Source organism: Pygocentrus nattereri, chromosome 16, assembly GCF_015220715.1.
Source record: "Pygocentrus nattereri isolate fPygNat1 chromosome 16, fPygNat1.pri, whole genome shotgun sequence".
Lineage (NCBI taxonomy): Eukaryota > Metazoa > Chordata > Actinopteri > Characiformes > Serrasalmidae > Pygocentrus > Pygocentrus nattereri.
The window spans coordinates 16,415,024-16,430,537 of NC_051226.1; the positions used below are offsets into that span (position 1 = coordinate 16,415,024).

The window sequence follows — 15,514 nt, forward strand, 5'->3', positions numbered from 1 at the left end:
AATAGAAAACACTGAGAGTGGGGTTTCTGCTTTAACACCTTACAGACTTCTCTGTGGCCCTCACAGACTTCTCCACTGAGATAATAATATGTCTACTTTCATCAGTAATTAACCTCTTAAACTATAGGGCTTTAATTTAGTTATTAACTTAGGTGTACTAACCAGTAACCACTAGAAATTGACCTATAAATGATCGACCTACTAATGCACTCATAGCAACTGTTAATAGGCTGGACAAGCTTTAAAGAACGTTGAAAAAAATCCAATTCGACAACACAAAAAACTGGAATGCACAACTCACAATTTGTCAAAATACCTACCTTTATTATTGTTATCAATTTAAATATTTCATATTTGGTAAACGTCTGAGAGTATTGGGGTAGTTAATCAAGACAAAAAAGTAATACATTACAAATGATAAGCAGTAAGGGGATAACTTTACATATTACTTCCAGGAGGAGTAAGCTAATTACTCTAAGATGCACAGAAATCTGTACCAGCTTTAAGAAGGGAAAACCTAGTAGTCATTTTCAGCACTTTATTTAGAAAGACAAAGACAGTTACAGATAACATCATTTGAAAGGCGTCACTATCCCTGTTTATGAAAAAAACACACCCAGTTATGCTTGACAAGTGGCTGATGTGGTTTAAAATCCGAGAAACTAGTTAGAAGGAGCAAAAAAAGCGGCCTCTATATAAAAAAGAACAACATACAAAGCTTACAGAGCTGTTCCTGAACAAAAACAGAGTTTAGTCTGTTAAAGTGAGGCTCTCTGTTCTTTAACATGAGGATCTTTATCCATCAGCTTCATATTTGCGTGATTAGATACCTCGACAGATTGCTTGCCACACTACCTGTGTTTGCACTGTGAGGCTCACTTTCACAATCAAAGTACCATCTGATGCAGAAAGTACACATACTCAAATTACATATTAAGACTGGCACCGATAATCTATATAGAGGAAATATATGATTTGAATGCATCCTATATAATTATTATTGTTTTCTTAGAGATATATGAGTAACACTTGTATGATATATCTTATTGAGTAACTATAACATGATTACAAGAATTTAAAATGTATCATGTTACACTACTTTGTTACATGGCATTACTTTAACGTGTTACTTTGCGCTATATATTACCCCCCAACGTCATTTCATTGTCTTGCAATTGAGATAAAGTTAGTGTGCTGATATATTTGTTATAGTTGTTTTCAATTGGTTTTGCTTATCTTCAATAACACAGGGGGGCAGTCGTGGGCTGGAGATTAGAGAACCAGCCCTGTGACCGGAAGGTTGCCGGTTTGATCCCCTCGGCTGACAGTCCATGACCTTGAGCAAGGCACCTAACCACCAATTGCTCCCCGGACACCGTGTATAGGGCTGCCCACTGCTCTGGGCAAGTGTGCTCACTGCCCCCTAGTGTGTGTGTTCACTAGTGTGCATGTATGTGGGTGTTCCACTGCATGGGTGGGTTAAATGCAGAGGTCTAATTTCACAGTGTGCAAACACAGTGACAATGGTTGTGAATTCTTTTCTATTACAGCTCAACAGCATAGCATTTTAAACACAAGATAGTGACCTGCAATTTCTAATTAGGTGGAACAGGATTTTGCCAACGTAGTGTAGAACTTGTCCAATCTTGTGTCAGTTGTGTAAGAGTACATTGGAGATTGGACCTTGAAGAGGTTTTAATTTAGTAGTTGCTATGAGACTAGTTTGTAAGCTCTGTAGATAAAAAGTGAAGAATAGAAGTGAGGGCCATCGAGAGACCCATACTGTTTAAGGGGTTAAGACACTATTGAAAAAACCAAACAAACCAATGGAAAAAAACAAAACATGACATCACGCATAGCCTGTTACAGTGTCAAGTAATTGAAGATTTGCCCTGATGAGAGCAGTGAGGAGGAAAGCCACACCCACACGCACAAGCTTGAAGAAGTTAAACACAGCAGCTCAAACACAGCCAGACCAGCTGATGACTGCATGGGACACACTGCATGATAGCTATGCAGTGTAAAGTAAAACACAGGGAAATGTACACCTGATTGGGGCATCTGGCATTTTTTTTATATGGAGATGAACCAGGCATGCTCATTCAGAAGAACATAATGAACTTTCTTTGTACAGTATATCAAGCATCCGCATTCACAGACACAATTACAAAGAAGGTTATTCTGTTCATGTCTGCAGTGCACCAAAGTTCATACAGAGAAACTGCACCGGCATGAAATTGAGATGATAATCTTAATATTAAGCTTTCAGTGCTCCAGAGAGTTCACTTACTTTTAGAGGAGTGCAGCACACGCACAAATGCATGCATCCACACTGACAAACACATCGAGTTCAGACCAGCATGTTACACATGAGAAAGAAAGGGGATGAGAGGAGACGGTAGAATTATGCTTTTAGACAGGCTACTTACCAGAAATTAAAATTCTTACATCAAGCTCAACTACTAGAGGGTTTACAGGGTTTGGATGAGTATGTGGGTGGTGGAAATTTGACTATGGTCCAAGGGGTTATACATTCAATCTGGCTGTAAATATCCTGTTAATATTCTGCTATTGCCATTGTGCCCTTGGTCAAGGCATTTAACTCCAAGATACTCCAGGGGGATCGTGCTGGCAATTGGAATCACTACTATGTGCAGAAGCATCAAGTAGACATAATAGCGTTATTAAATGTACTCTAATTAGACCTGATCACCATCTGTGCTAAAATATATTCCATTTGTGCATTTACATTAATGTCTACATGCTATCAGTAGAATAGCAATAAGAAGACTAAGAATACAAGTACAGTGTTGATCAGAGAGGAATAAACATATTTAATATGTTTAAACATGGCCCAGCCTCTACATCAGTTGGCAGAAAACATTGGCCCGTACTGAGATCGAATTTATCTGTGAAAATCCTGATAAAGCTGATTTTTTGCATCTCGTGTAATGATGGGAAAAACAGACCTTCCTAAGGTTTTAATGGGTTCATGCTTGTGTCTGCATTCATAATGTCCAGCTAAGTTGACAGTCACTCTCTGCACTTTTACTACAGTCATACAAGCTAAACTGAAGCATGAGCATAACAACCTTTCTACGAGGAGAACTGATGATAAATAGCCATGTATAAAAGGTTGGGCAACCATGGGCAAATTACAGTGTTTAAATTGTTTAAGTAAAAACGTGAAAATATTACGACACATTTTATATTTTATTTTTCCCCTAATATGTTTAGTTTATAGAGTAAAACTTGCAGAAATGCCATATTTAAGTGTTCACTGTATGTAGGACATGTTAACTTATTTTCACTAAGAAAATCAACATGTAATTTGACCAGGGGTGTTCAAACTTTTGCACACAACTGTAAGAAAGGTAAGAGCTGATTAAAAGAAACAAAAAAGGCGATTTTAAGAAGCTCCACTGCTCTATAATATTTATGTTATTTGAGACTTTGTGATTTCCTGTTGGTTATTGAAGAGAAGACGATTATGGTCCCATCATTTTTCTGCTTCTGTAACATGTCTTCTATTAAACTGTAATCATAAAATTCTCAAACAGAAATCTTTTCATTTTTAGTCAGTTCACATCCAATCACATCTAAATTAGCAGATGTGATGAATGCCTAGCTCAGTTGTGCTGTGTTATATATCACTGAGAAGCTTGTTTCCTGTAGAATATTCTAACAGAATATTCAAATATGTTTTTTTCCTTTGTCCTAATGACAACATTGACACAATCTGTGCATGTATTTTTAGATATCTGGGTAGTGCAGTTCCAAGGAATTCCCACATTCATATGAATTTCTATCCATATTCTGCAGGACACTGCAGAGGAGTGTCCTACTATATCATGCATAGGTGAATTTATGCAAAACAAAATGACCTCAAAAATGTTTAATACAAAAATTGCATAGTGTGTTCTTGATTAAACAATGAAACAATGAGGTTTTAATATACTGTAGAATCCTTTCTCTGTCTTACAATGAAAAACACTGTGTAGTTAATGGATTCTATAAATGACATCTGCTGATATTATTTTTTATCACAATTTTTAGTACTAGTATACATATTAGTCTAATAATAAAGGGGGCTTATCAGTCATCATGACTGGATTGCAGGCCTGCGTTTGAGTGTTACTGCAAGGTGCAACACTGAAATTATTAATCCACATTTATTTGTTCATGAGTCAATACAGTCTCAAACGCAAACCATGCAGATGTCCAGAATGAGGGACTGAGCAGCGGAAAGTATTCATTTACAATCTTACACACAAGAGATGTGAGATAGCAGTAAACAGTTAATAAAAAAGGTTCTGCAAATTCATACATCCTGCACTGGGAATGTGTTTGTGTTCTTTTTTTGCAGCCATTTTAGTCTCAAAACAGACTCTGTGAAGCCCTGTTATCTTTCTCCAGCACGCGGTTTTGGTTCAGGCAGCCAGGCACCACTGCCAGCGTGTTAGTACTCTAGGATCAAGAGCCTGGGACAGTGTGGGATACATCTGACTGGGTCATGGTGCTCTGCCGAGCATGCGTGCTCCATGGTTCCAGTCAAAAATTTGGACACACTCGACTGAATGTATGCTTTTCATAATCTTCACTCCTTAGATGGTTAATTCTTCTTTTAATCTACGTTGGTCTATGTTGGTCTGACTATTTATTAATAATATAAAAAAAAAAAAACAGGCAAAAGAGATCTCCTTAATATCTCTGTAGTTTCTCCTAGATAACAATGAAATCAGATGAGAGACAAAAGCGAGGTTGGCTTAAGTTTCTTGCTGTTTAGATGTTTCTCCTGAGCAATAGACCTTAGTAATCTTATGTCCTGAGTTTTAGTAGAGATCTCGATTCACATTGTGGTCAGATTTGCTGACATAATATTTACGTTTATCCTGGACTAATTTCTCCTTTTTATCTTATGCTATTTCTTCCTTTTTATCTTATGCTGTCACGACTCCCTTGGGCTCTGAACCCTCTTTATCACAGAGCTACTGAGCGTTATTTCTAACTGTTTATTCCTGTTTTTTCACCTGTCTTTCGCCTGATCCCTTTTGCCTTTTGGACTTTTTGCCCGGTTATGTTTGTGCTTTTGTGTTTATTGTCTTTTCTGGATTTGACCATTGCCTGTGACCTGACTACGATTGTGGATTCTGTTTGCACTAGTAAAGCTTCTCATTCACGTTTTATCTGCGAGCATCTGCGTCATTCTGTTGTGTTACACTAAGGAATTCTAGAATCACTATTAAGTCTCCTGAGCCATTAAAAGGCAACATTTAAGTAATATTTTTTTTCCTCTGGAGAAATTTAAGTTGGAAGTTGATAAATTGTAATATATGAGCAAGCCAATAAATAAACAGGAATACAGCTGAATATCTTGTGTTTTATTGTTACTCAGATTGAATAAATGTTTCTAAAATAAGCTGGCAATGATTAGAATTCCAGTCTGAATGTTTGCTTGTGCTTGTTTAGAAACTGCTGTGCTGAATCTAACAACAAAAGCAAAGGCTGAGGCAGCATTGTTTGCCTGCTGCTCTGGCAGTATTATCAATGCTTTCTTTTAACACACGTTACTTTAACCAGCATAAAGTCTTTTGTGTAATAACTGCTAGACCCTTGTGATTTAACAAAGATTTTCTCTTAAAATGTAGGTGTCACAACTGAAGATGTTTTTACCTAAAGGTTTACACTTAAATGCTTTGTAAGTTGTTTGTAAAATTAATATAAACAGATGCTCATGCCTATCTTGGATTTTTTCCAAAACATTATTTTAAATGGAATGAAATTATATTTATTAAAATATTTTTCCTCATGAAGCTGCTTGAGAAAATGTCAAGAGAGTGCAAAACTGCATCAAAGCACCTTTAAAGAATCCTAAATATAAGATAGTTTTGGTTTGTTTAACAAAGCAGCATATATCTATGTGTGTTATTTCTTAGTGTTGCTGTACTGACTATGATTCTAAAATGTGTAATGTAACAGTATGTAAAGTAGTTGCGGTACTACTTGAGCCCAAATAAATAAATAAAATGTTTACGACTACATCTTATTAGCATATAACCCTGTTTCCTACTCAATGAACATTTACATTCAGCTCATTTGGGACCTTTCAGCTTAATAATTACCCAGTCCTAAGCTAAAGAACACCCAGTGTAATAATAGCTGTATAATTAATTAGCGTTCGCCGACATTCTGTCAGGTTCTAGACTGAAACATGCAGGCGGCCACAGGTGTAAACACGAAAAAAAAAAGAGTTTCGTGAATGAAGATGAACAACCACAGTGAAATACCAATAAGACAAACACTCAGTGCTGTGCTATGTCCTGTGTGCAGAGCTTCTCTAATGAAATGTGCCTTTAATTTAGAGCCTTATAAGGACCTTAAATACATCTAAATGCATCAGAGAGACCTTGAATTATTGATGCACTCAGCAAAGAGCTGAAACAGAAATGCATTAGAGAGAAGTGTGGCAGGAAGCGATGTAATTTTCAAGGCACAACATCACATAACTTGGAGGTCCTTTGTGCATCAATTAGGAGGGCACATCATGCTTCTCTCAGAACGCTGTGTGCTAAAATCAGTCTAGCTTAACCAGGCAAGACAACCTCTCCCAAACCTAAATGCAAGTTAAAAATGTAGTCAAAACTACACAATTAGAACATGGGAGATGTAACACAGTTTGTAAAATAGGTCAGTGAAACCAATTAAGGGTTTATAAATTATTTTTCTTTAGATTAGTTATCTTACATTTCCATTCACACTCAAAAATGACACCTTCTAAAGCCTCGCTTTCCAAAAAGACCACATTCCAGAAAGGTCACATTCATTTTGTAGTGGACAACAAACCCAGATAACTAGCCAAATAATGAACATGTTGACACTGCCCCTCTCAACAACAGCACTGCATCACCTTAACTAGGTCATTAAATAAAATAATGCTCTAGACCTCAACATCACTGAATGGGTTCGGGATCACTTCAATCAAGAGAAGCAGAAAATGCAACTAACTTCTATGACTGAACTTTGGAGGTGTGGAAAAATATCCCTGCAGATTTCTTTGAAGAAATGCATACAGCAATAATCAAATTAACATCCTCACGATTCAAATGACACAGTGAATTAGGACAAAACTGAAACACGTTGGTTGGTTAACGCCCACCTCATCTGAATTCTAATGGCAAACTACAAAATGAGGACACATCTTTATAAGTCTATAAAGTCTATATTGCTATTCTACACCTTTGAGAAATAATAGCAGCTAAGGTTTTTATATTTTAAAAGGTGCATCTTTAGGTTATTGACTTCTTACATACTGTCTATGAACTTGAAGAGTGTTGCACTGCCTAAACCTGTTGTTTCAACACTTCAGAGAATTGAGGGCTGGGGTTAACACTTCAATGCTCTGAAATCCCCAATTGTAGATTTAAGATACGAACTGACCACCATGTCAGACTTTTGTACTGTACTGTTTTCTCTCTCTCTCTCTCTCTCTGTGTAACTCTCTCTCTCTCTCGCTGTCCATCATGCCTTTCTCTGATTCTGTCTCTAGCTGTGTTTTGGAGAGCTCTGCTGGCTGGGGAGAGCAGCAGGCATGGCTGACAGCTTTAATCTACTGCCCAGCAAGAGAGGGCTTAGGGCTCTCTGTCTAGCTTGGGGCACCGTGAGGCTGAACGCTTGTTTTCCCTTATTTTGGCCTGCATTTTAACAATCGCGATAAATCACATCTCACATCTGAGCCACAAAAGGCCAGTTCCTGCTCTCCCTCGCTAACTGAACAATACCCACACCTGCTGAGTCAGCCACATGCCGAAAACATCCTTAAGGCCTCTCAGCCGTCTCCACAGATTCAAGCCCAGAATGCAGAGATAACAAATGAAATACCCAACACAGGTAGGAACACTCAGGCAACTGTATCACTCTGATTAAATAAATGACTTTTTGGGGCATGAGGTGTCTTATATGTGTACTTTAATAGCTAATGAAAGTGAATGGAAGACACAGTCATAAGGTAGAAGCTTCTTGATATAAAAATCCTTTTAACACTACACCTTTAGCATCATTTTTATGAATCACATTAAGAGCTGTTTTTGCAGTTGCAAAATGTGCCACTAATTATTGCAGTAGCCAGAGACTTGTTTAGGCTCTTCCAATATGCATAACACCTGCACTGCTGAAGCTGTAAAGCTTAGTGCTTATGACAAACTGTAGTACTTTATCTTTTTTATTGCTTAATTGCAGCATATAAGTTGACGTTTATGTTTGCTAACATGAGTAACAATGGTACCTAGAAAAAAATTACTGCTCCAATGAGAGATTTAAAGACTTCTACCTTTTTTCTTGCCATCAAAGCTAGACAATACAACAATATTTATCATTATTAGGATAAAATACATTGTGAATTATCACAATGCACTATTGGAAGCATATTCTGGATATGGTCAGCAATTAACACTGACCAACAGCATGTTTCATTACAAAGAGAGCATAACTAGTCCTGTTTAAACTTAGACTAAGATTAGACTTATTGCAGTTCAGAATGTAAAGTATTGAATACAAATCACTGTATTCATCATTTTTAATGGACCTTTTCAAGTGTGGAACTCCTGGCTCTATTCTGTCTGTTCCAACTTACCAGATGTCAGTCGAAATGCACAACATGGCATATCAGATACAGAGGATAATTCTTGAGATTAAAATGGTCAATAGTTCAGATATCTTATTGCACACCCCTACTTGTTTCTAATATGAGAAGCAATGAGCTGCAGTAGCCAGTGCTCAAAGCAATACAATGATCCACCCAGGATGGCATCCAAACTGTTGGTCACACAGCATAACTGGCAAAAGTGGATATCATGTTGATTAAAACAAAACAATGGCTACCAGCTGAGATGGTCCACTTTGAAATTAGGAATTTGACATTTGTGAAATGTGAAAATCCTCAATTCCAGTTCTTTGATACAGACTTCAAAAAAGGGGAAAAAAGTGACTACTACGGTTCATGAGCACACTGCTTCAACTGGCAGAGCAGAGCTTGACATTTCTAATGAATAATAAATGAAGACCGAGAGGCACTTAGATATGAATGAAAAACCCAAGCAGGTGATTGGCACATGCGTTTCCAGGAGTTGAACCTCCAGGGCGCATTATTTTATTATTATGAGAATCAATTTCCAAAATGGGGAGCATACGCTACTCTGACACTATTTTAAACACCCTTCAACCCCAAACCACCCCTCCCCAGCATCATATCCAAGTTATGGGCCGTTACACTGTAAGACACTTTGTTGCATTAGTTGCACTTTATTTGACACCCTTACTGGAAAAGCCTGCATAGGTCTTGAAAAAAAGACATTTACCAGACAACTGGAGGCTTCTTGACACCCACCAGTCTTAGTTAGTGACAGACAGCTAGCTAACAGTGAAGAATGTATCAAGTGTCAATATGTGTTTGTCTATTACATGTGTTAAGAAATGGAGACGTCAGGTCCACACAAAAGTCTGCGGGTTCGACTGGCTTCAGGACAGGGTGTCAAGTAAAGCATTCTGAAAAAAGCTATGTGCATTAGGCAAAAAAAAAAAGCGCTAAGGAATTTAGCGTTTCAGAAGATGAATGTTCAGCTGAAACGAAGTACATCAGAAAACATTTGCCTTTCACTTCTGAAGGCTCTGTGGGTCAGTCTGGACCAACATTCAGCACCATGTCAGTGTGGGGATACATACACACAATATGTTCATATGGTAATATGATCCCATGCAACTCTATGAACACCAACTAGCATAAGGCTATCAACTCAAAATCCCATGGTGCTTCTTACAACTGATCCAACAGCTCACATTACTCCTTCACTAAAAAATACATTATCCTTTTTTTCTTGAAACCTATGATGGTTACTGCATGAGAACACTGTAGTTACAAAACAGTCAAATCACACTTTTGACATCGGTAGTAGTACTTTTGAATATTTTCTTTTTTCAAGTAAGAAGCAAAGAAAGAAAAAAGAAGTAAATAAAAATCCAAAACAAGAAGCATACCTTAATTTTTTGGAATTATCTAAAATTATGTACATTTTCTCACAAAAACACATTTTAATATCAGCACACAAGCCTGTCCTCTAGAAAATAGCCTTCCCTTTAGGCGCCCTGTGACCAACCAATGGATCAACAAAGGAGGAATAGGAAACAATATAAATTCATGTGATCAAAGCAGGACTTATATAAAATCCCTTGGATAAAGGTGCCCTCTCAGTAATTGTGCACTGAGAACAATGCCAAGAGAAGCCTGTGGCCAAACACATTCTCGGCAGGAACAAGATTTTCTACAGTGCTTCAGAAGCTTCAGTAAAGTCCATGGATTGAAAAATATCTTCTCAAACAGATGTGGGGACAATGTAAAAAAACTATACAGGAAAACTAACAAAACAAACAAAAAAAAACAACAACAAAAAAACAACAAAAACAAACAGAAGAACATCCAGATGTATACAAGTACTGAGCACTCCTAACCCCGTTAACATGGAATTGATATTCATGGGTTTTTTTTTCGTTTGTTTTTTTTGTTTGTTTTTTTAAGCCAGCTGGAGATTCAGAAGACGTAGAAAAGGGATGTTTGGAGAGTTGGAGAGTGGGCCAGTGCTTCTCTCCTCAGGCTCTGGTTTATGAGAGCAAGAACACAGTCACCATGGGCAGCATGAGAGTGACCAGAGCGTATGTGACGCAGGAGCAGCCAAGGGTAGCTGAGGTAGCCACACGGCCACAACCACCACACCATGAACACAGCACCAGGATACCACAGAGACAGAGCGCAAAGAAAAAAAAAACAACAAAAAACAGTTTAAAAAGAGACAAAGAGAACAATTAAAAAATGGAAATAAAGTGTTCGTGTGCATGAAAATGTGATGGTCCAGAAGTGTCCGATTTCACATATGAAGAAACAGAACAAGGGAGAGAAGGTTGGGGGGGGTAGGGAAAGAAATTTGGAAAAAGAAAGGGAGAGAAAAAGGAGAGAAAGAGAGAGAGAGATAGAAAATAGGTCAAATACAGAAACTTAAGTTTGAACTGTTAAGTGTGATTAGAAAAGAATACTAAAGGAAAATTCAAGCAAGTTAGTAAAAAAAAACAAAGTAAGAAAAGCCATAGCATGTTAATAGCACAGCGAATGGCAGGGACAACATAGCAGGCCAGGGTTAAAAGGGATTACAGAGGAGCCATATGATGAAGGGATGGACAAAAAAACGACAGACACACACACAAAGAAGCAAGAATCATTAAGCAACTTCCCTGGTATTAAACGTAGTAGATATTCTGTGAGCAGTAAAATTGTTTTAAGCTGATGCTTTAAAAAAACTAAAAAAATATGCGTGGAATGGAATCATACTTTGTCCTGACTGGAATGTTCATACCAGGGAGTCTTGCAGAGTTAGACAAACAAAAAATAAATTAAGAAACAAACAAGTTATGGCACAACATAGTGTAAATGGTTTGTCGGATGACATAATGAGTGCTCAAGTGTTACTAAAACTGCACAATGTTAGCAGCCACTGTTTTAGAACAGTCTCACTCCTGGTCAAACGGTAGCTGGGGAGATTTGGATTATCGAACGTAAATAACCGCACCTTTCAGACATGTAAAATCTATAAAATCTAACAGCTCATTATTACTATCATTTCCACCAAATCACAGTTTAATATGATCTACTGCAAAGTGATAAGTGAACCTAACAGCCTCATTCATGAGTCAAAGAGGTCAAGAATAAAGCAGACTTAATCCAAATACACCTGCATCTAAACTCATGTTTCATGGTCGTAATACAAACTAAGAATAGAGCCTGGGCGGCTTTCTGAGCAGCTGGTTTGCACTGTGTTTACTAAGTCCAGCTGTTGAGATGGTTGAGGGGATGCAGATGTTGGGCTAAAAATAAAACTTTCCCTGCCTTTTGAACGCCCACATGTTACACATTGGAGCTAATAACTCTGGCACAGCAATGCGTAAGCACGGACAAGTTCAACAAGGGAAAAGGGGAGGAAAACTGAAGGCGTTACATATATTTCCAAGTTTGATGCAATTTTGATTCTGAGGTAAAGATTCAATTTGATTTTCAGAACTGTATTTGTTTATACAGGGGTGTCGAGTCTTATCTACAAAGGGTCAGTGTAGTTGCAGGTTTTCATTCTAAACAAACAAGACAGGAGCACAAACTGATTCCACTTGTTTAATATATTGGTGTCAGTCTTTAAACTATTGATCACAGATGTTCCTGCTTTGCTGGAATGAAAGGCTGCAGCCACATTGGCCCTTTGCAGATAAGATTGGACACCCCTGTGTTTGCATTCTATGGAGCCTTAATTACACACCACACAGACTGGTTTGGCTCAGAAAACTACATATTTATAGAATTTCTATGTGACTTGAGAAAAAAGCCCAGTCATTTGAGTGTGGTTGCATGCATAACATAAGACCCCCCCCCCAACCCTGACCACCCCTACCCCCAACCCCCAGCCACCTCACTTTATTCTGGCAGGATGCTTGCAGATGCTTAGTTTTGATCAAAGTCAGTGGCTTCCACAAAAGACAGTGAACGAAAGACCCTCAGAAGAGGTGGAGGGGAGGATCAGCAATGCAGTTTCAAATGTTTAATTTTTTTTCTAAACTTTTTAAAATACTTTAGTGAAATCGTTACACCCTTAGGAAACATTAAGCGTTTCTAAACTTGGTCCAGATGACCCTGTTATGCCAAAACACTTTGAGATCCAAAGCTCCCACTGCTATTTATGGCTACATCCCACCAAGCGGATGAGAGAAAGCGGGGTCCTGCGCCATGCACCGGCAGATGTCTGTTAGGTCCTCAGGAAAGTATTAACACATTAATCCTGTTGAAGCATCTCCATGCAAGACCAGAGGCTGCATTCCCACAGAGCCCAGAGGCCACAGTCCAGTCAGCTCAGCACAGGCTCCCTCCTGCAGCAAAGAGCCTGCACTGAGCCGAGAGCGAAGGAGAGAGAGAGAGATGGCCCTTTTCTTGATCTGTGGGGAGGCAGATCAACCCCTTAAACTCTAAAGACCCATAAATGGGTCTAGATTTCGATTCTTCAGAATTACATTCCTTCCATAACAGTTTCATAGCAGCTACTGAGTAACTCATACTGGATCAAAAGGCTTAAGATGACTAACTGTACGAAATACGCCTAGAGTTTAAGGGGTTGTGTAAGAATGCAAACTCCAAAACCACAGCCCCTTCGAACAGAGCACAGACAGCCATTGCCAACAGGATGGGAGGGGTGGGGTGTATTGGATGGGGGAGACTCAATGTGGCTTCGCCTGTCAAGTGCTAAAAAGAAATTTCATCTCCACTGATATGATCTGCAATCGCTTTGACTGGAGCAATAAAGCTAGCTGAAGGAGTGAGCCAAGAGCTGCCATAGGGGTCAGGCTACAAGCATAGCCCCAGAGAGCAGCTAAGCAATACTAAGCTGCAGCAGGGTCTCCAGGCTTAACCCCCAGCAGCTCTCTGAGGCATCCCTCACTCCACTCCATTCATGCAGCCAAGTCTCATTAGCCTTAGCCTGTGTCAAATCGCTCTCTGTAGGTCCTGGGCTTCCCTGGGGGAGGCCAGGCCACAACCTGAGCTGACACTGACTGCAGCCCAGATAATCTCAGCCAGAGCTGGGGAAAAAACCCATGTTAACTGAGGTTACGGTTGGGGTGATTTCAGCCTCAGTTGCTCCACCCACAGAGATATACGGCCAATCTGATGGTCAAAGATAGTCACTATGACATGACCAGCTATCAGTTGCACTGAGCTCTACAAAAAAGGCAGACACTTTATTTCACTCATGTCTGTTTTTGTTGTAGCATGATTTTGGCAGTCACCTGTTCCTACATGTCAGGTAAAAAAACAAATTATTTTTCATTATTTTTCATGTCAGCCAAACAGCCCCTTCTTATTAAAGTAGTTGATTCTGGCCAAGCTGAGTGATGAGGCCTTCCAGACTAACAGTCATAAGCCTGGCTTACCTAATGTTGGGGAGGTATGGTGGTGGTTTAAAGGACTGCTGGCCGTGCTGGTTGGCAGTGGCTGTGGCTGGGGTAGGGGGTGGGGGAGTAGGGGTGCAGTAGTACCTGGAATTGCAGTGGGCTCTGGGGAGGTCCTGAAGGAGAGGATGCCAGGTTGGGAACGGCCATGCTGGTTTTCCGCCACCACATAAACTTCGTACTCTGTGTTCCAGTCCAGACCCCTCAGCACCACATACTCGCTGCCATTAGGCAGGCGGATCTCTGGCTTCCACTCTGAACGATGCTTCTGTATAAAATCAGACATATATTTGTGGTCAGGCAGGGTGCGCAAATGTATCAGGATAACATGACACTGTTACATTATTTACCATTTGACTTGACTTAAATATATCTGCCTACTGTCACATGTAAAACGTAATAATCCAACAGAAAAGCTTTTTATTGTCTATATTCCACTACCAAAAAAGTTGTAATTTAGAGCTGCAAATGATTTATGAATCACGATGTTTGAAACAATTCTGATTATAATAATAAAATAAAATAAAAATTATGTTGCACTCTTTTGAAATGAATTTAATAATTTATGGCCATAGACACACAAGCTTAATGGATAGGTCTGGTGCTCTGCACATAATAACTTGCAGTTAAACGTACAACAACACCATGCTTTCTCATAAAAGAAACATGTAATGCTGCATTGCACACGTGGTGGCAAGCTAAATTATTCAGGCTGGAAGATGTGAAAAGCTTCTGTAAAGTATGTTACCTCATGTCCCATCATACTCACAGCTCTAAAGCGCACTAGGTAGTGCTTGATGGGTGAGCCCCCATCATCCTGCTTGATCCAGTTGACCTTCAGTTCATTGCCTGTGGATTGCAGCTTGGCTTCCAGTTTAGGAGGGTTGGGTTCCCCTGAAGAGAACACATAGAGTAAGAGGAGAACCAGAGCCCTGCTTGGAACTAGCATGAGTGTCCTAGCCCAGGCCCTCGACAATACAGGAGACACAGGGAGCTCTGCCGTTAGCACACATGCTTAATGAATGACTTTTACATTATTCAAAAGTAGCAGCCATTTCTAGCCAATGAGACCATCTTAAAAAGCAAATGTTTTGGTTATAATTAGTGGTCCTCATGTAAAACAGTATGTAATTTAAGTTACATTATATAAAATAATTTAAACTCTAATGCTAAAATGGTTCAATGTTAACCAGGACTTTGTTGGTTTTCATCTAGGCTGACACCTCCACATGTCCATTTAACACCTAAAGAGTTTATTTTAGGTAAAAAAAGAACTAGTGCCTTTTTATAAATGTGTATTCAAAAGATTTTAGAGATTAGACAAGATTTGCTCTGAAAAATAAAGCCAACTTATCAGGACTCACAGTGAGATCACTTGCTTGTTTTTGAATTTATTACCAAGTTTAAGGAATCATTTACTCTGCCTACAATCATTGAAGGTCAGATGCTCTAACTGTCAAAATTTTGCATTATCCTGCCCATTCAGCAT

The 15,514-nt window shown here is 39.0% G+C and overlaps 1 protein-coding gene across 14 annotated transcripts in view; it reads right to left on the reverse strand.

Moving 5' to 3' along the window:
- The window catches only part of ncam1a (neural cell adhesion molecule 1a), a 244,826-nt gene that overhangs the window by 14,400 nt on the left and 214,912 nt on the right, over positions 1-15,514 (reverse strand). For 12 of the 14 annotated variants that reach the window (XM_017719838.2, XM_017719843.2, XM_017719840.2 and 9 more), the window contains 2 exons: positions 14,795-14,919; positions 14,113-14,293 (listed from right to left, as the gene is read on the reverse strand). In XM_017719838.2, the coding sequence (XP_017575327.1) occupies positions 14,113-14,293; positions 14,795-14,919 (306 nt within the window). Of the gene's footprint in view, positions 1-9,097; positions 10,731-14,112; positions 14,294-14,794; positions 14,920-15,514 lie in introns of those variants that run through there. The other 2 variants (XM_017719854.2, XM_017719855.2) reach the window with 1 other exon arrangement.